The sequence below is a fragment of the Camarhynchus parvulus genome, chromosome 26 (genome assembly GCF_901933205.1).
Source record: "Camarhynchus parvulus chromosome 26, STF_HiC, whole genome shotgun sequence".
Taxonomy (NCBI): Eukaryota; Metazoa; Chordata; class Aves; order Passeriformes; family Thraupidae; genus Camarhynchus; species Camarhynchus parvulus.
In genome coordinates, this window is record NC_044596.1 from 971,000 (window position 1) to 990,593 (window position 19,594).

At 45.7% G+C, this 19,594-nt stretch overlaps 1 protein-coding gene across 1 annotated transcript in view; it reads right to left on the minus strand.

The window, feature by feature from the left end:
- Window positions 1-17,822, minus strand: part of LZTR1 (leucine zipper like transcription regulator 1) — a 36,001-nt gene extending 18,179 nt beyond the window's left edge. Inside the window, exons 1-9 of the mRNA XM_030965902.1 lie at window positions 17,629-17,822; window positions 17,494-17,556; window positions 17,161-17,217; window positions 16,466-16,545; window positions 16,009-16,117; window positions 14,278-14,361; window positions 12,768-12,825; window positions 12,053-12,192; window positions 11,036-11,237 (exon numbers count right to left, since the gene is read on the minus strand). Of these exons, the coding sequence (XP_030821762.1) occupies window positions 11,036-11,237; window positions 12,053-12,192; window positions 12,768-12,825; window positions 14,278-14,361; window positions 16,009-16,117; window positions 16,466-16,545; window positions 17,161-17,217; window positions 17,494-17,556; window positions 17,629-17,804 (969 nt within the window). The 5' untranslated portion in view covers window positions 17,805-17,822. The remainder of the gene's footprint in view (window positions 1-11,035; window positions 11,238-12,052; window positions 12,193-12,767; window positions 12,826-14,277; window positions 14,362-16,008; window positions 16,118-16,465; window positions 16,546-17,160; window positions 17,218-17,493; window positions 17,557-17,628) is intronic.
- Between the last annotated feature and the right edge of the window lie 1,772 nt (window positions 17,823-19,594).

Below are 19,594 nucleotides of genomic sequence, written 5' to 3' on the forward strand. Positions count from 1 at the left end.
ACTGGACTTGATGATCTTGAAGGTCTTTTCCATCCCTACCAGTTCTGTAATTCTATGATTCTAATTTCATCTGCTGGCACAAGTCCAGATGGTGCTGTGTGAATCCAAAGGGATTTGTCTTTCTCGTTCCTGTTACATACAGGAATGCTAAAAATCACAGACAAAGAGGCACTGCCAATCTGACTGTATTTGTCAGCTCTAGATCCTGTACTTACCTGTCCATCCATGTGATCTCCTTACTTTATTAGCAGTGCCTGACAGAAGAAATTCTGGATTCAATCCTGACACTTCCAATGATGGGGGCTGGCACCCCTCTCTGAGCTACATCACCCTGTTTCATCTGTTGGAGTGGTTTCTCTATTTAAGGTTAATGAGATTTGCATCTGAGGACCTTTACAAGCTGGAATCTTTGCTTTCAAAAGCAGAGCTCATCAGTCACCTTTGCTTCCCTTTCAGAACATCCTTCCACACTGCAGGCATAACTCAAGCCATCATTTTCAAAATAAAAGTATTTCACAAGTCTTTTTTTCCTCTCATTTCTTGTGCTCAGACTCACACTGTAGCCTGTCCAGACAGCACAAATGGAGTTTGTCCTGTGCTGCTCATCAGGCTTCTAATTTGACTCCCAAAGCTGTGCATTAAAGTTGCCTCTCCCTGTGCCAGAGCACCCAGCAATCATTCAAATAGGTGAGATTACAGCCCTGAGCATCACCTCTGGGCCTGAGCACATATACTTTAAAATAAACTCAGTAACACCTGTGCAAACCCCTTCATAAACTCATTGATTTAAATTTTGATCTCACCAGGAATATATTCAGCTTAGCTTGAAGTCCTTAATAAATTAAGTTGAAGCAATGTAAAGTAAAATTAAATAGTGAAAGAAGTAAAATGAATCATTTCCACTCAGGGGTCAATAGTAGCCTGCTCTGTGCAATTTAGAACTTGCACATGCAGAGCCAAGGCTTAAATGGTTCTTGGATTACAGCTTAAGTTAAATAGCTCATGAGAAATTGCAAGAGGGGGAAAAAAGGAGCAGAGAAGAAAAGGCATATATGAAAGTGGAATTTCTCTCTCCTATAATAAGTTTAATTTTCATTTTTAAAGTCTTTTTCACTTTCAAATGTTTCTTTATTTACCTCTGAGTCTGCTATAGGTCCTTGTTTTACTGTTGCTATGCTGAAATCTAAACCAAATACATCCCAAGATTTTTTTAAACTCCATTCTCTTGAGGGCACAGTGGGAGCTTCCTCTGGGGCAGATACCCTCTCAATCACTGCTGGGTAGGACACCTGGTTACAAGGTTTAAAAACAAAAGTGTGTAAAAGTATAGATGGGAAGCATGAGAGACTGGACATGGAGCAGCAGTCTCCTGCAGCTGAAGCTCCAGAAGATCATCCCTGTGCATCCAGAACATTCAGGGTCAGTCCAGAGAAAGCTCTCTGGTCTTGTTTGGAGCCCATCACTGTGATTGAACCATTAACATTTTAGCTGTGTGGTTTTCTTGAGGTTTGTGCAATAACAGAGACACACAGCAAGGAAATCTTTTGCACTGGTTGATTTTGTCTGCCCTCTTTTTCCCAATGGCTCTTCACAAATCACAGAATCTGAGACTGGCTCAGGTTGGGAGGGACCTTAAAGCTCACCTTGTTCCACCCTCTGCCATGAACAGAGACACCTTCCACTAGCCCAGGCTGCTCCAAGCCCTGTCCAGCCTGGCCACGGACACTCCCAGGGACAAGGAGGAGAAGCTGAGGGGTTTGCTCACTGCAAGCAGGCAAAACACAGATCATGAGCTAAGATGGCAAAGAGGCAACATCCATCAGCTATTCCCAAGTCTGAGACAGCCTTCCCACATTTTGTCTTGATAAAAAAACAGGCCAGATGGATCACCCCAAAGTGACAACCTGTGTTTTATGCCAAAGCAGACTGACACACTGGAAGAGGATGAAGTAAAGCCCCTTCTCAGCTGGCAGGCTGGCAGCACGCACAGAGCCATGGCTTGCCCAGCTCTTCTGGACAGCCAGCAGAACTGGGTCAGGGACAAAAATTCAACCTCCTTGTAGTGACATTCACTCTCTTGGCTGTGAGGAATGCATTAACTATGCTATTATTGCAGGCTGTGACTACTTGTGCTGTTGCAGTGCTTATCTTCTGACTCTTTTCTCAGAACATTTTAATATGCTTCAGTGCTTTTTGTGATAGAAATTTCAACATTATGGGCAATACTAGGACATTGCTAAAATCAAATCCCCTGCAGCTGTTTAAAGGTTCTCCTTTCTTACTCTCAGCCCCTCAGACGCCTTCTTATATTTCCAGAATAGATTTGTAACTGTGTAAATGTTAATTTTCCTCACACTCAGCTATGAATGAGCAGGTATTATGGAAGGAAATTGTTGCACTGAACTCAAAAGCCAGTAATGATGTGCTCAGATTTCTTTCCCAACCCAGGAACATCAATGAGCCTCTCTATCCTTCAGTATCATTAAAAGCTCAAAGCCAAAATTAAATAAGAAGACCTAAAGTCATCAACAAACCAACCTGGTGAACCAACATAAACTAACAGGTAAAAGAAGTATCTATTCTTCTCTGAAACCGGAAGAAAACCATAAGCTACAAAAGGTCCAAATGAGCTGTCACTACTGGGAGACTGGGAGCTGTTGATACCTGAGATGTTTCCACACTGTTATACCAGGCAACTGCATCAAACTCAAACAGATGGACAGACAGAGCTTTGGATAGTCTTTAGGTTCAAGGAGGTTTAAGGATTTAAAATGTTTTCCCATGCTGGGTGCAGACAATCTCTGCTTTCAGACAAAATTGGAACAGACACACGTTAGAGTGAACTTCAAGACATGCAGCTCTACAAATGAAGAGAAGCAGGCAAATGCCAAAGGATTTTACTGAGCCTTTCCATAGGCTGCTGTTCCTTTATTTGGCCTTTCCTTAGGCTGTCATTCCTTTCAGATTATGGCAACGAAGTCATCCAGTTTATCACTGCAGGTACCCAAGAGTAACCAAAGTGCTGTTTATAACCCAAAAAGTATCCATTAATTTTAAAAATCTGGCCTGGTATGAACTTTGGGAACACAGCTAACCATGAGCCAGGCAACTGCACTGCTGTCCCAAGAAAGTTATACAGAAAATCTTCCTAGAAGCGACTTGTACCACATGAAAGAGGTGACTGGTACCAGTCAGCAAAGATTTACCAAGGGCAAATTTTTCCTGACTAACCTGATCACCTCCTTCAAAATGCTTCATGGGTTATAGGAGGGCACTGCATTCTCAGCAAGTCTATGCTTGATAGCAATGGTCTGGAACAGTTGAAATGCTGGAGGCTGATGTTCCAAAGGACTTAGCCAGGCTGGAAAATGGGCCGATGGGAGCCTAAGGAGGTTGTGCCAAGTCCTGTCCCCAGGACAGTCATTCCTTGCAATGATACAGGCTGGGGACTGGCTGTCCAGAACACAGATGTGGTGGACAGGGAGCTGCCGGGAGTTCAGCAGCCTCTTCTGGCAGCACAGCCAGCAGCCCCTCAGCTGTTCCAGCAGGCTCAGGAATGGCACTTGTCCTCCTCTACTCACCCTTTTTAAGTCCCCAGCTGAAGCACTCTGGGATCCCCAGTACAGAAAGGCATTGACCTACGTAAGTCCAGAGGAGGGACACCAACACCAAGGCTGGGATCAAGGGCTGGAGGACAGGATGCATGAGAGGAGAGAAGGCAAAGGAGGCACCTTCCTGCAGGGAAGTCAGAGCTGCTCTTCAGAGTTGCCCGGTGGGAAGAGAGGAGCCAGCAGACTCAAGTCAGCACAGGAAAGTCTTAGTGTGAGAGGAAAATGTCTTTGATCATGAATAGTGGACAAGCACTAGATGGAAGCCAGGAGAAGCTGCTGGATCTCTAACCCTGGAGATACACTGGAATGGAATGGAATGGAATGGAATGGGATGGAATGAATGGAATGGAATGGAATGGAATGGAATGGAATGGAATGGAATGGAATGGAATGGAATGGAATGGAATGGAATGGAATGGACAATGCCCTGAGCAGCCTGCCTCAACCAGACCTGCTCTGAGCACGAGGCTGGAATCAAAACCTTGGAAGTCCTTCCAATCCACTTGCTTTTGTGATTCTAAGACTTCCTCTTGTTCTTTAACATGTTGCAGGGCTGGGAGCTCAGGTGTGCTCTTGTTACAACAGAAATTTAGGTTATATCCAAGATGGAAACTTAGCTTTTACTTTTCCTCTTTGATGGTACAGACAAGAAAACAGGGAATAAAAGCTCCATCACAGACACACAGAATGAACCTCTACAAAGGCTATTTCCATTCCTTTGCCCCACACAGGGTCAACGATACTAATTCTGTCTCTGAGAGAAAAAATTCCAGCCTGTTCTTAGAGATTTCCTCTGGTAGACTTCTCAAGACATCTCATGAAATCTTCAACACTACACTAATGTCAGAAAGTCAAAAATATTTTGTCTGCAGTTTATTTATTGAGATTGCCATAACTACATGGTCAACATAAATGGATGTACTGCAGCTTAATAATGCTGAAAAGCAGAGGATCACCTCTGTAAGCACCACTTCCTAATATGGAGCCATTAATACAGAAAGAGACTGTCAGGGATTGAAGAAAGAAGATAGAAAGAAACCTACAACTTAGCATAAAGCACAGAATCACAGGATGGTTTGGGTGGGAAGGGACCTGAAAGCTCATCTTGTTCAATCCCTGCATGGCAGGGACACCTTCCACTTGCCCAGGTTACTCCAAGCCCCATCCAACCTGGCCTTGGACACTTCAGGGATCCAGGAGCAGCCACACCTGCTCTGGGCACCCTGTGCCAGGGCCTGCCCACCCCACAGCCAAAAATTCCTTCCCAATATCCCATCTAACCCTGCCTTCTGACAATGGGAAACCATTCCCTCCCTGTCCTGTTCCTCCAGGCCTTTGTCCAAAGTCCTTCTCCAGCTCTCTTGGAGCTCCTTTAAGCACTGGAAGGGGCTCTAAGTTCTTCCCACAGCCTTCCCTTCTCCAGGATGAACATCCCCAGCTCTCCCAGAGGGGCGTCAGCCCTGGAGCAGCTCCGTGGCCTCCTCTGGGCTCTCTCCAGCAGCTCCAGGGCCTTCCTGTGCTGGAAGCCCAGGGCTGGGGCAGCTCTGCAGGTGGGGTCTCACCTGAGCAGGGGAATCCCCCCCTGCCCTGCTGCCCCCCTGGGGGATCAGCCCAGCACAGGGGAGTTCTGGGTTATATCACCATATACAGAAGAAAAGTCATAATAACAAAAGCTTGTAGAATTATCAGCTGTGGTTATGATAAGTGACAGGGGATGCAACAGAGACATCCTTTGCAATTGTGCTCTACACTGAGGATGAGCTTTTTCCATTTGGCATTCACTGCAGAACACAGAATGGAAACAGGAAGGTAAATCTATCAACAATGACATCCAAACACGTGGCAGCATAACCACAAAGGTCAGGGTATGAGGCTGTCTGTAATTTATTTACAGCTGTAATAATAGTAAATGTTATTTCCTTTAAAATTGTTTTAGTATATATCACTTGCAAATTTAAAGAGCAATGTTAATGTATAATTCATCAGAGGGGATGAGGCAGTTTGAAGAACAAGTCAAACTCCAGCCAAATCCAATGAACACGTCACAAAAGATCATATATTGAAATGTGACAACAGCTGACAGAAATCCAGTGACCAAGCATTTGCTTCTCTTTGGCATGTGGCATGCATTCAAAAATCCAATAGGCATAATAGTACTTTTGGGATCTTAATTTGACTTCCTGAATACACCAACCTACAAAACTTCTGTGAAGAGGTACTGAAATGTAGACTTGTTTTGAGGAAAACATTCTTCTTTAAAAATATCAAATCCTGGTTTAAGTGTAATGAGGACTTTACAAAAAAACAAACTAGATAGAATGTTCCAGTAAATAATTACTCTCATTCTTTACAATTTGTAAACATTTGTTTTCCTTTCTTTTTCAGTCTGGATATTTCTAGTTTCAAATTGAAGTGGCTGGATCATGTTTTATCTTTCACTGATAGATTAAAAACCCTCTGTTCCCCAGGTAAGCCAGGGAAGATTTAATTTCCTACACCTGAAAGAGACTTCACTTCATAGTTGGTCACTGGGCTTCCCATCTTCAATCATTCTTCTCTGAACAACCTCCCTGGTTTGCAAACACGACATGGGGAGATATTATACTGGAAGATCTATCTAATAAACACAAAGATCATGTATTTATGTTACTTAATGGCACTACAGTGTGTCAGCTTCTAGAATGAAGAATATCACAGCACTTCCAGACATTTCAGACCACCAGGAGCTCTCTCAGCTCTCCACAAGAACTGGGAATTTATGTGATTGTTTCTAGGGATGCTGTAAGTGAAACGATGAAGCCCAGACCACACACTCTGTTCATAAATGTATCCTACAGCCCAACTGAAACATGGACTGCTTGCATCCACCTTAAGAAGAAATCAAAACCCCTGAGTGGACGGTTATTGTCATCAGTAATTGGCAAAATTCTGGAAAATTAGTAAATATTGGAGGAAAGCTGTGATTTTCTGTTGTCTTTCAAGGATGGTGGCATAAGTTTGTCCAGAGTAACTGCTCCTCAATCAAAAAAAGCATATTTCAACTCCTTCTGCTACTCAATTTTATACCACCTTAATGCAGGTCACGTTAGATCTGTCCTCACTGGTGAGTGAGTTACAGAAATATTCCTCCTGCCTATCATCCACATCATTTGCATTTTGCTTTCTCTGGGAGAATACTGTAAAAAGATGTAATAATGAACACCCCTCAGAAAGGATATGAACATAGAATTGACAAACAGAAGTGGAGCTGTACAATAGTGTTAGCTACAGGTACTCTGATGTGCAGATTCTTATAAATACAAACATTTTCAAGGTGTCTCTCCAGTTCACTACGCACAGACCTACAAAGGTCTGGTATGAAGCTCCTACATTTTTAAAAAAGGTTTTTAAAAAAGGATGCAAGCCTGAGCACTGCACATTATTTATAAACACCAAAAATATCAGTCTTCCCTCTGGACTGTGAAATGCTCAGTTTTATCTCTCCCAGCAGAACATGATACCTTGATAACCACCCTGCCCACGTGTGAGGCAGATCTTGTTAAGGGGCTCACTGCAGGAATCGGGGGCATTGTGCACACAGTAATATGTTTCTCTTGCCTGAAGGTACCTCAGGGGGTGTAACTAATCTCTGCACAGGGGGACTGGGGCAGACTCATCCCCAGGAGGATGACTAAGTCCTTTTAATCTTCCTCAGCTGCCCACAAACCACGTCACTGTAATCTGTCTGAAAAACCTCCAAAACTGAGCCTCCAAGTAAGCCCAAGAAGGTTACGAGCACATTAACCTCCCTTTTGGCTTATTAAAAGAAAAACTAAGAGCTTTGAAAATTGGAGATTTTTACTGCTCTTGGCTTTGAAAGCCCTAATTGTGAGACTGAAATGTTTCCCAGAACAAGTTGGGAACTGTGAGGAGGGAGAATTTTCTTCTTCCTGACATAACACCCTGCCTCTATGGGGCAGTGGCTGCTCCAAACATCACCTTGGATTCTGTGGGTCTGTGTCCACAAGTGGCTGTGCTCCCTGCCAGACCCAGAGCTCCTGTCATTCCCTGCAGAACACTCCTCTCTGTAGCACAAGCCATGACTGCCACGTGCACACGTGTTTGTCAACTGTGCAACACGGGGCATTTTTCCTCTTACTGCCTGCTGACTTCTTATGCTGCTCCAACCTTCTTCAGAAAGTAAAAGATATTTTGAGTTTAATAGAAAAACTCGAGGAAACAAAAAAATCTATTTCTTGTTTTTGAAATCCTTCAGTAGCCCTGTATAAAGAAAATCCAGCATGCCAGGAAGCTTTGGCAGTGTATGCAGGCAGGCAAGGACTCAGACCAGATATTCCTGTGGCTGCCTTAGAAAAGGAGAACCTGCAGCTGTGAAGATCATCTCACAGCAAGGATGGGGAATAGCTCTTTGTGCTCTGTACAATATGTATGTACATGTATTATATATAGGTTTGAAGAGCTACAGACTGCACTTGTGTAGCTCAGGAAGGATGTCTTGTTATTCGTTCTGGAGACATCCTAAAGCATAAAATGGCAGCTCCTGGTTTATTTTTGAAGTACTGACCTATTCCATCTCAGTTTGCCCTCTTCTACTTAATAAGCCATTTCCCATCCTCCATCCCACAGCAAGGCACTACCAAGAATTTTGAGCACCCTGGGCAGAGAACTACAACAGGTCCATTGCCAGATCTATTCCCAGGTTTGTTCTACCTGTTTACTCAAAATGCAGAAAAAGCCAGACTGTCTCAGGGTACCTGCAGCACCTGACACACAATTGCTGTCTGTGCTCAAGAAGTGCCTCTAGGACCTTCCTAGCACTCACTCCACTTTGCTGTAATTAATGCCCAAACTGTGCCCCCTTTTCCAGGTAACAACCCCGAGATTCTTCAGCCTTGTGTGACTTGTCACCTTCTGTGTCAGCCATAACAGGGTAGCAGAGGACATACAAGTTCCACCGGACACCTATTCCTGCTATTGGCACAAATAGGTCTGAAAAGTCCAAATCACTCCCTGATCACCTTGAGAAGCTCCTTAGGGCAGCCTAAGTCCAGAGAACAAGACTGGAATGGCAGTAATGACTCTCCTTCAGCATAAGCAATCTCTTCTGTAATGTCTTTTGCCAAGCACTGTAAAAATCACCACTGAGTTTATAGCTTAATCAGCATCAAACCTTATTTTGGACTCCAGAGGCTCTACCCATTCCATGCTAAACATCCAAAAGAAGAAAGAATTAAGGATATGCATCACATGACCATAAGTAAGAAAGTAACCTCACCACAGTGCAGTCAAGCAGTGTTGTAATGCAGCATTTCTAAGATCATACCACATAATACTGAGCAAGCAGAAGGTAAATCCTACTATCCATCAATTGGAAAGGAAAAAACCCAACTCTAAAAGTCAAAGTAGGTCATTCTGCTGCACAATAACAGAGGTTACTATCATTTCACACACAGCAGAAACCCTCAAGTGTTGAGACAGCGTTGCACTTATTGACTTCTTTTTTGTTTCAAATTAACATGAGTAATTTTGTTCACAGAGATGGATAAAAAAGGAAAATCCAAGTTCAGAGTGTCCAGGGAACAGGATGGTATTAGAGATTCATTGCTACCTTTAGAAGTCTTTGCCAAAAGCTCATGGAAACTTTAGGAAAATTATTCTGAGAAATTACCTAGTTATGACTCCAGAAGACACAAAACAATTTAAAACTTACTTGAAACACCAAAAGTCTGCAGTTAACCAGTCTTTTAGGAAAATTTACTATCATGTGTTTCAACAGCACTAGTTTCACCTCCCATTTCTACCAAATCAATTTCTAGATGCTGTTATCAGAGAAACAAACCACAAAACACAACATGGGCAACATGGGCAACTAACCTGGGATTACAGACAGATGAAGAAAAGAGCTTTGAAATCTGAAATGAAATTTAGCAGGGGATAGCTCAGGGAATAATGCTAGTTTGCAACACTGCCAGGAGCAGTTCTGGTAGCAATAAGCAGTTCTATTGCTCCTGGTAGCAATAAGCAACTGTGTCCCAAAGAACCAATGCCTGCTGAAGCCTCAAACGGTAACAGCGGCAGGAACAGAACAGATTCTACAGTCCTGAAGGCAACTGTGGCTTTAATAAGTTGAAGAAGCAGCTTTATTAATTTCATGTGACAATAAATCAGCTTTGTAAAACATTAAATAGGCTGCTGTGAAATACTTTGGTCAAATAACAGTTCCCAAGGAGGCCCATGTGCATAGTTATTTGAGCTCTGTGTGTGCGGGATTCTCCAGCTCATCCAATGCTGTGTCTGCAAACACAAACACACCAAACATCCCACACAGCTCCAGGGATGAGCCCTGTCACAACTGTGCAGGCTCAATCAGTAACTCTGCACCTGATCCCAATTCCTGCAACACTCAGCTGTCTGAGGTGTAACCTCAGGCTGTGCAGTTGTGTGCACAGCACACACACACACACAGAGCATCTCCTTCTGCAGAGCAGCTCATACCCTACACCCACTGTGACCTCAGCTGCAGCACCTTAACATGGCTTAAGGTGAAATCCATTCACATTAATGAACACAAAGAATGCTGCTATTCCAAAGCCAGGAATTACACACACTGGTATGGGCTTCAGGGAACAACTGCTTATGCATTCTGGGATGAAATGATCCTCACTTACATGACCTGAAATATGCACTGAAACCAGGTGAGCCCTTGGCACTTCCACCTGGAATACAAGGTGATCTCAGACAGGATCTGTGAGTGTGCTTTGAGAAAAAACCAGACATTTTATCACACAATCGCCGCCATGCATGAGTAGCACGGAGCAAAAGAAAGATAGAAGGATGAACATATCATTCTTTTAAATAGTGTCTCATTTGGAATGTTTCCTTGGCACTTGGTGGTCCACAGCCTTTTGATGTCCATGTAAAAACAGACATTTTAAAATTTGTATCTCTTATTAATGAAAGTATGTTAAAACAGCCCTTTCTGAGCCTCCATATTACTATCTGCCAGCCACACCTGTACGTATAATCAGAATTTATAAGATTTTATGGACATGGGCATTACAGTGTCCTTCAAATCAAACCTTGTCTAGTTTTGAATTCTGCCTCAAGAGGATCACACAGCCAACCAAAGAACCACTGGTACATATTGAATTAGTTGTTCAGCTTTTTACTGAAAAAATGATTGAGATGCATATCAAAGTGTTTCATGGTATTTCTTTAAAATGTGTTAAGTGAAGTTTTAGATGTGCCAACACTGACTAATTTTTAAGGGCTGCTACCCACAATATTTGAGCTGATTAACCATTAGTGGGAAGGAGTTGTTACTATTCAGCTAAAAGCCAATGCTCTTGTCAAAAAGTGTCCATGGCAAAGATGAGTCAAAAAAGAAGGAGCACAAAGGAAAAACCACAAGCTGAAGGTTTTACCTCACTGTCTGGGCTGGGCTGGATGACCTCCCAGGTCTGGGAGTCCACGTCGTAGCAGTGCAGCTCATTGGGCAGCGTGTTGTCGGCAGCGCCGCCGAACACATAGAGGTGCCGGTCGAAGGCCACCATGGTGTGCCCGTATCGCCGCTGGGGAGGGGGCGGCGAGCCCCGCAGCAGGTGCTCCGTGGGGATCCGGGTCCAGCTGGGACAGCAAACAGCAAACAGGGATTTTTTAACAATGCTTTTAAATTTTCTAACTCTATCCTTCGTTGTTGGGGAAGATGAAACAGGAAAGCCTTATAAATATGATTGTCTGGCTAAAGATTTGGAGAATATGGAAACTATAAGTGAGATTGAAATGAAAGCAAGCTCTGAGATACCTTTGTTACTGAACAACTGGAAAACAATGGTGTGGCCAGCTGAAGGTGATCCCCTTTTGATGAAACAATTCCCTCTGCTTGCAGACAGGCCCAAGGGTCAGAGCAGACCCTACAGCTTGGCAGAAGGGGTCCAAAGAGGAGTTTTTAGGGTTTAAAATGTAACACAGTATGGTAAAGTAATGATCCTTATAGGCTGTATGTAAATGCTATAGGATTTGTATCTTGTACTAGATTGGTTAGTGAGAATTAGAATATTCTGCACAGAAGAAGATTTATGGTATTGCAATGGGAACCTCGCTCTCTTACCCTTCTACGCTCTTATGCTTTTACTCCTTACCCTTTTACTCTCTTACCCTCTCATCCTCTCTCCCTCTCTTCTCTCAGTCCTGCTCCAGCTGCGGCTGGCAGCTCCAAGCAGGGCCCTGCACCCAGGCCCTTTGCAATAAACCACAAGTTCAACGACCTGGCCTCAGAAATCTCTTGTCTCCATCTGTCCTGACCATCCTACCCCCGTCACTCCTACACTTCATCACCAGGAGACACGGTGTTCTCCCTCAGTGCCCTTAAGTATTACATTTCGCAACTCAGGCAGTCAAGGATTAAGTGGATTTTGCACAGCTTAACTGTCTACACTTACATCTTTTCCTTGAATTCAAACTGGAAGAGATTATTGGTAATCTTTGCTCCACTCTGGCCAGAGAAAACAAACATCTTGTCTTTGCAAACCGCCACGGGAAAATTACAGCAGGAAGGAGGAATTTCACCACTTTGTTCAATCTGAAAGGTAATTAAATTCAGAATCAGAAATGTATTGTTACAGTGCACAACTCCACATGCTGAGGACACTGCAGGGCCACGGGACACAGGTGCAGCCAGGGTGAGCACATGGCATGGGCCCAGTAAAGCTGGTAATCAACAGGCCATCGACTCCTGCTGTGCTTACATGTCTGATTTTTTCTGGATAAAAAGATTGGGAGGCCATGTTTTTAAAGCTTCCAGTTCTGCAAGGATCAGGACGTTGGTCAGCTGGCCAGCAGAGCTCCCCAGTCGCTGTCAGTGGTCTGGGTGGGAATGCAGCGGTCAGAGTGGGAATGCAATCCCAGCACAGCAAATCTCCCGTGGGAAGTCCAAGTGCAGTTCACAGATTCACAAGCAAAAAAATCACCCTTTCATACACACTTGGTTTTCCAAATACCCAAACCAAATCAAATTTGAACTGCTTCTTTTCACTGTGGATCACAAACACATTCTGGAGAAAGAGCAGCGCAGTCTAGCATGGGAAATTTTAAATAATTGTGCATTAAAACAAAAAAAGAGAATTTTATGCGTTAGTTGAAATTAAAGCTTCTTACCTCTTCCCAACAGGTCAGCTCTCTGTCCTGCAGGCCTATTGTCCACATGTCATTTAATCTGTGCCATAACACAAAAAATGCTTGATTTGAAACAATTAATTTTTTATAACAGTGCTGAAAGAGCAGAAATCCTATTTCATCAACATTCCTCCTGCACAGGAAGTATCTCCTACTTCCACTGACAGAAAAACAATTATTAGAATCCCTTTGTCCTATACCTAAATCTTACAGCCCCACCCCAGCTTGCTTCAGCATCTTTCTAGTTACAAGTACACTGCAGTTAACAGCTACAGTCTGGAGCTTAAGGATTTGAGCTATTTAATCTTCAGGATTTTTACAGAATACTCCTTTTTACCCTGCTCCTTCTGCTCATCCCTGTTAACTACTGAGACTGACCACAACAATTATTTACATGGCTGAATCCTTCCTTAAATACAGAAAGGAGGATGAAGCAGGTAACCTGACACATCTCTGACTGCGCTGCTCCCAGAACAAGTTACTCACAGTAACTACAGATGTTTCCTTTGTTCAAATCTGCCTGGAGGCTCAAGTTCCATAAAAAGACATTTTTTTAAAGTGATTCGACATATTTAACATAAATTAGACAGCTCCTCTCACCCACTCCTTCCTTACAGCTACCCAAGACCCGGGGGGACTCCCTAAGCTGGCACTGAACAATCCCACAGTCATTCATCTTATACCAATTCCTCCTCCAGAAATAACAAAGACATCCCATCTGAATTCCTGATTATCAGCAATTCTCCTGGAGACTTTGTGGAGCTGGACACAAAGCTTCAGCTGTTTCTGAAGATTCTTCTCAAAAGAGGAGGCAATTCAGCTCTTCATTTGTGAAAATCTCTGGGTTCTCTCATGATGCAAATATTGTATATCAATATAAATTACTCAAGTTCATCACGACAGAAAAAACATGGCATGTCCAGAATTGACTGTTCGCTGACAGACCAACAACAAATGCAAGGAGCCACTGTGACACAAAGCATCAGGCTCCCTCTCACATCTCAGCACCACTCCTTTACAGTCTTTCCCCATACAAAATCCCACCTCCCTTCAACCTAAATATTACATATTTCCAGAGATTTCTGAGAAAAACTGACATGTTGCTCTTAGTTCTGTCAGACGATTTCATAGCAAATCCAGGCTTTGCTCTCTAAGTATTCAGCAACATCAGCTGGCCTGTGCTGGGAATCTTTCAAGAAATGTGCATTTGCCAAACTCCAAAGATCATTTTGCAGCCTTACAACCAAGCATGCTGTCAAGTTACACATCCAGAGCCACTCTGAGTAACCAGATCTTGAGGCTTTAAGCACACACTCATGTGACCATGAACCAGTGAACTGCAAAAGTGCAATGCTCAACAACAGACTGGGTTTGCAAAGCTCCAGTTGAGTGTTTAAACCTCTTGGAACGTGGAAATGTCTCTACAAAGGTGGAAACTGAGGGGGTGGAATTTCCCAAAAGCAGTCAAGGAGAGGGTGCTAGTGCCTCATACCGTGCATTGCCATCGTATCCAGCAAAGATCCACAGCTTGTCACTGTACACCGTTGCACCATGAGCTGACCTGGCCACTGGCAACCTGCAAGGAAGACAATGCACACAACAATCTTCCCTCTGCAGCTGCAGAGGGGTTGCAGAAGGATCTAAGAGCTAAAATGCACATGTAAGAAGAAGAAGAAGAAAGTCCCCTACACAAAATTGTTTCTGTCATGTGCCCTCCAAACACTGAGTGAGCCTCTGAAGGCATGTATCAGTTTTGCACTCTGCTGTCTTCAATGGAGAGAAACTACCTTAATGCAGACAGGAAAAAAAAAAAAGAAAAAAAATCCCAACTAATGCCTTGTCAGGAGTCACATACTCTCAGAGTATTTTACATGAAGCAGTTAAATAAAGGGATAATTCATAGCATCACTGGTAGAGCAAGGTGGCAATCAACTCTGGCTATGAACATCCCACACGTGTTCCCACAGACCAAGCAGGAGAAACACAGAAATGAGACCAGGACAGAGCTCAGGATGCTCATTTGGGATAACTCAGGGTTGTTCCCAAGATGTAGTACCCACAATGAAAGATCAAACCTATGATTCCTCTTCCACAATCTTTGTTGTTTTAACTAAATCAGCCAGGCTGCAAACCTGTAATGCCACAAGGCATCTGTTGGCTTGTCTGAGGTCATTGTGAAGCATGAACACTAACTCTGGGGAACAACAAGCAAAATGTGAGTTTGTAAAATGAGTAAGAATTGCTCTCCAAAATGTCCCAAGTTACCAGAATTAACCAGGAAGAGAAATTACTAATACAGTCTCTGTTCTGAAATATAATGGGCTTATCAGAGATGTGTAACAGTAACACAAGAATGGATGGGACATTCCTCATCCCTCTCCACAAATCACAGTAACAAATGTTCCCTTCCCTCTCTCCACTGAAACCAACATTCCAGAAACTTCAGCCATGTATAGGACTGCAGGTAAAGACACCACACAACCCTTACTGGGGAGCGGTAAACACAGAAATGTTTGGGGCAGAAAGAGACCTTAAAGCCCATCCAATCTCACCCCATCACTGCAGGGACACCTTGCACTTGCCCAGGTGCTCCAAGCCCCATCCAACCTGGCCTTGGACACTTCCAGGGATGGGGCAGCCACAGCTGCTCTGGGCACTCTGTGCCAGGGCCTCACCAACCACACAGCCAAGACTTCCCTCCCAATATCTCATCTAACCCTGCTCTGCCAGTATGAGGCCATTCCCCCTCATCCTGTTCAGGCCTTTGTAAAAAACACTAAGAATTGGATCACAATCACTGTTAGAAATGGCATTCTGAAATGTGCACAGAGTCAACTTTAGGAATGTGTTAGTGATTTTGATTTTCCTTGAACACTGAATCTCAGGAGCCCTTTTCTTCATAAGGGATCCACAATTTCCAAGCTATCCTTGAAAATGAAACAATTCAGAAAAAAACCCCCAGCTCCCTTTGCTCCCATTCCTTCTGTCATGGACCTGAAACTTGAAGAGGGGATTTTGGACAAATTTCCATTATAGTGCATTCTGGAATGGAGGCCTTCCAAAAAAACTCCTGTAGAACCAAAAAAGTTAATTGAGAAAGCAGAGCAGCAGTCATGCTGCAGCCCTAACATCAGCACTGTAACTAGGTCTTACTGTGCCATGTGAAATGATGCCAAGCTACCCTCACTCCCCCGAAGCATGAGACAATGATTCCAGCTCTTACCTTCCCTCAGTCTTCCACTCTGTCCACTGCCCGGTTGCAAACTTATACTCAAAGAGGTCATTTTTATTCTTCAGGTTAGAATTGGAATAGATATCTCCAGTATAACCACCTGGACAACAAGAATTCCATTAGACTCCCAGGCAATGGAACACACACACTCCCAGGTGTTTCATTAGGAGAAATTTTAGATTGCATAAAATGTTTGGCTAATGGACTACTACAGAAGGAGACTTCTCTTTCACTCCTTCTCCTAAAGAATCATTATGGTAATAAGCTTCAAGTTGTCTTTAAACAAAACAGCGCCATCTTTCCAAACTGAAGTTGAAATTATAGCCATGAAAAATACTGGATTTGCTACTGAACGAGATCTTTGACATTCTTAAAGATCTCTCACTCTTTTTCCAAACCAGTACAGCAGCACATCCACCACTTGCAGTACAACCTGCTGCTGCCTTACCAAAAACAAACATGCTGCTCCCGTAGACCACGGCAGAGTGGTGGTACCGTGGTGCCGGCGGCGTCCCCGTCGTGAAAGCCCTGCACGAGTTACAACAGCAGCAGTCAAACACTCTGGTTGTGCTCTGGGCACTCAGAGCTACTGTGCAGACTCAGAAAAGAAACAACTGTTAGAAGTTATTCTTTTGTTCCCGAGTGTTTCCCTGGTTTTGGACAGTTGATTGCACTAAGATTTTATGGAATAGCAATATAGTATAAATGGTTACGAACATGCTGCTGCTGAAATCTATTTGGCAGAGCTGGAAAGTGAGACACAGGTGAGATAAGACAGACTGCCTACTGCAGAGCAAAGGAGCCAAGAAAGGCGTGAGGACCCCTGGCACCTTCCCTGGCCTGAGGGGTGCAGCACACCCGATCCCTCTGCCCTCCCACAGTCTGCAGGAACAGAGGCGACCCTGGTCCTCTCCCTTGCTGTGCCACCCGGCCTCCCCTCGGGCAGGATCGATAATCCCGATGGCCCAGCACACAGCAGGCTGGCAGGGAGCAGCTGTGATAGCGCTGGGCGGAGGTGACACTTCCTCTCGGGTACTCAGGGAGTGCCACAAACTTCTACAGCCAGCCCGAGGTTCTGAGGGAAGCCGCGGCATGTCCCGGCCCTGCCAGCGATCAGGGATGGCGAGGGGCTGCGCTGCCCACCTGCACCACGAGCAGTCCTTCACGTCGAAGCGCAGCAGATCGTTCAGCATCGTCTTCCTGCGGGGAGGGACAGGAGAAGCGGCTGAGGCAGGCCGGCGGTCGGACAGGGGCGGCCACGGACCCTCAGCCCTGCTCCCCTCACACCCATCTCCCCTCACCCCATCTCCCCTCACACCCACCCACACCCATCTCCCCTCACACCCCGTTCCCCTCACACTCACCTCCCCTCACACCCGTTCCCCTCACACCCGTTCCCCTCACATCCATCTCCCCTCACACCCACCTCCCCATACCCCATCTCCCCTCAGCGCCTGCATTCCCGGCTCCCTTTACCCGTTGTCCCCGCCGAACACGTAGATCGCATCCCGATAAGCCACCACAGTGTGTTTGCTGCGCCTGCGGGCGGCACGGACAGGTCAGAGGCGCCGGGAGCCCCCCTCCAACCATCCCGTCCGCTCCCTAGCTCACCGGGCCCCCACGAACTCGTCGCAGGGTGGGAGGCGGCGCCAGCGGTGCACGGTCTCGAAGGGCCCGAAGTTGAGGGTGAGATACTCGACACTGTCCGAGCAGCTGTGGTCGAAGTCCACGCTCGGGGCCACCTTCGAGCGCCCCGCGCCACCCGCCGGGGCCGCGGCCGCCGCCATGGCGCACGCCTGCCCTCCTGGACTACAGCTCCCAGCGTGCCCCGCCACGCGCGCCCGCTTTCCGGCGCGCCTGCGGTCCAGGCGTCAGACCACAACTCCCGGCATCGCGTCCGAGGCGTCGGCCTTGCAGCCGCCAACCCCTGGACTACAGCCCCCAGCATGCACCGCTAGAGGGGGGGGTCCGAACGCCGCTGTGGAGCCCAAAGCGCCGCGTTCGAGGCCGGGCCGGTACCGGCGCTGCCCGGGTAAAGACGGGGAAGCCAGGCGGGAGGCTACATTACTAGGGTTTATTTGTTCATTCAAAACCAGAACAATACTGATGAATATGCATAAAGTCTCATTGCAGGGGCCGAGCTGGGCAGTTCGCTGGTCAAACACGGTCCGTGGGGTCGGAGCTGCGCTGCTCCACGGAGAACACTCAGGGAGCGAACGTGGCCAGTTCATCCCCACAGTCCTGAGCGGGATATGTGTGCCAGGCACCAAGGCAGCAGTGGATGTGCCCTCGGCTGGCAGTCCCCCTCAGCCCATCGTTTGCTTTTCCTCAGTTTATGTTTCCTAACATGGTGCCAGTCACCTCTATGACCATTAGTTTAGTTTCTTCACAACAGCAGTCAACACAAGTGGTGCTGCACCTCAAAACCTGACTGCAGACACTGCTTCACAGAGTCCAGCAGTTTCCATCCTAAGCAATTGCTGTGACTGGTCAGAGGTTTTTCAGCACAATTCCTGCAGCAAACACAATACTTGTATAAAATACATCACAGCGCGAGCCTTCAGAATTTTATTAGGAAAGATGACAGTGGTTAAGCAGAAAAGCAACGAGTCATGAGCACCAGCAGGACTTTGCTGAGGTCCCTCAGACCATCTCCCTCGTGCACTCTCAGATCCTCTCCAGCCTCTTTCCTAGGGATTCCTTCAGTCAGAGTATTCCTTGCACAGACCGCCCTGCACACGGTGAGGGTGCTGGCAATAGCTGCTGCACAACCACACCATCCCTGTGCCAGTCCTGCCCCTCAGGCTGGTCCCAAGCTCCAGCTGCCATGCAGCAGCACCATGCCCAGCCAGCTCAGGCTGCATCTGAGCTGAGGATGAAGGAGGAAGAACCAGTTCAGCCAAGAGGAACAACCTTCCCACTTCTCAAGCAATCTGTAAGGGACAAGAGCTTTTTTTCTGTCCATCTGTGCTGTGGGAAACTCAGGTAAGTGAATCTTTACATGAAGAGACAATGCCACTTATCCCCCCATCCTTCCCTTCTCACACTCCTTGAAAAAGCACTGATAACTGCAAATCAAAACTCTTTTAACCCAAAACACAGATGAGCTCCAGCAGGAACATGGCACTGACCCATCCAGCTTTTGGAACTTACAATGACACAGACACCTTTAGATGTTTCAGCTCAGTGTCAGTACTAATGTCAGCCTCATTTTTCATGGACTTGTTTAAATGCACCCTCTGACCTGGCTAAAGCCCCCCTGAGGCACAGGATTTCAGCTCCCACTGGAGCACACACAAACCCCAGCAGCACCTCTGTGAGCCCAGGCTAATCAGCCTTTAGTGTGCTGTTTGCTCCTGACACCCTGAGCACACCCTGATGCTTCCAGACACTTGGTGTCCACTTTTGTCCAAGTATGGATGCCTGGGTTTGTGCCTTGTGCTTCTTGGTGGGTTTTCAAAGCTGCACTGTTTGGTTTAACTTGTTGGCCCTTTCAGTGGAAGCTGAGAGGCAAAGGCCTCAGAACAAAACTCCTACTGGACTGTATGGCAGGAGGGTCAGGGCACCCCTTTTGTTA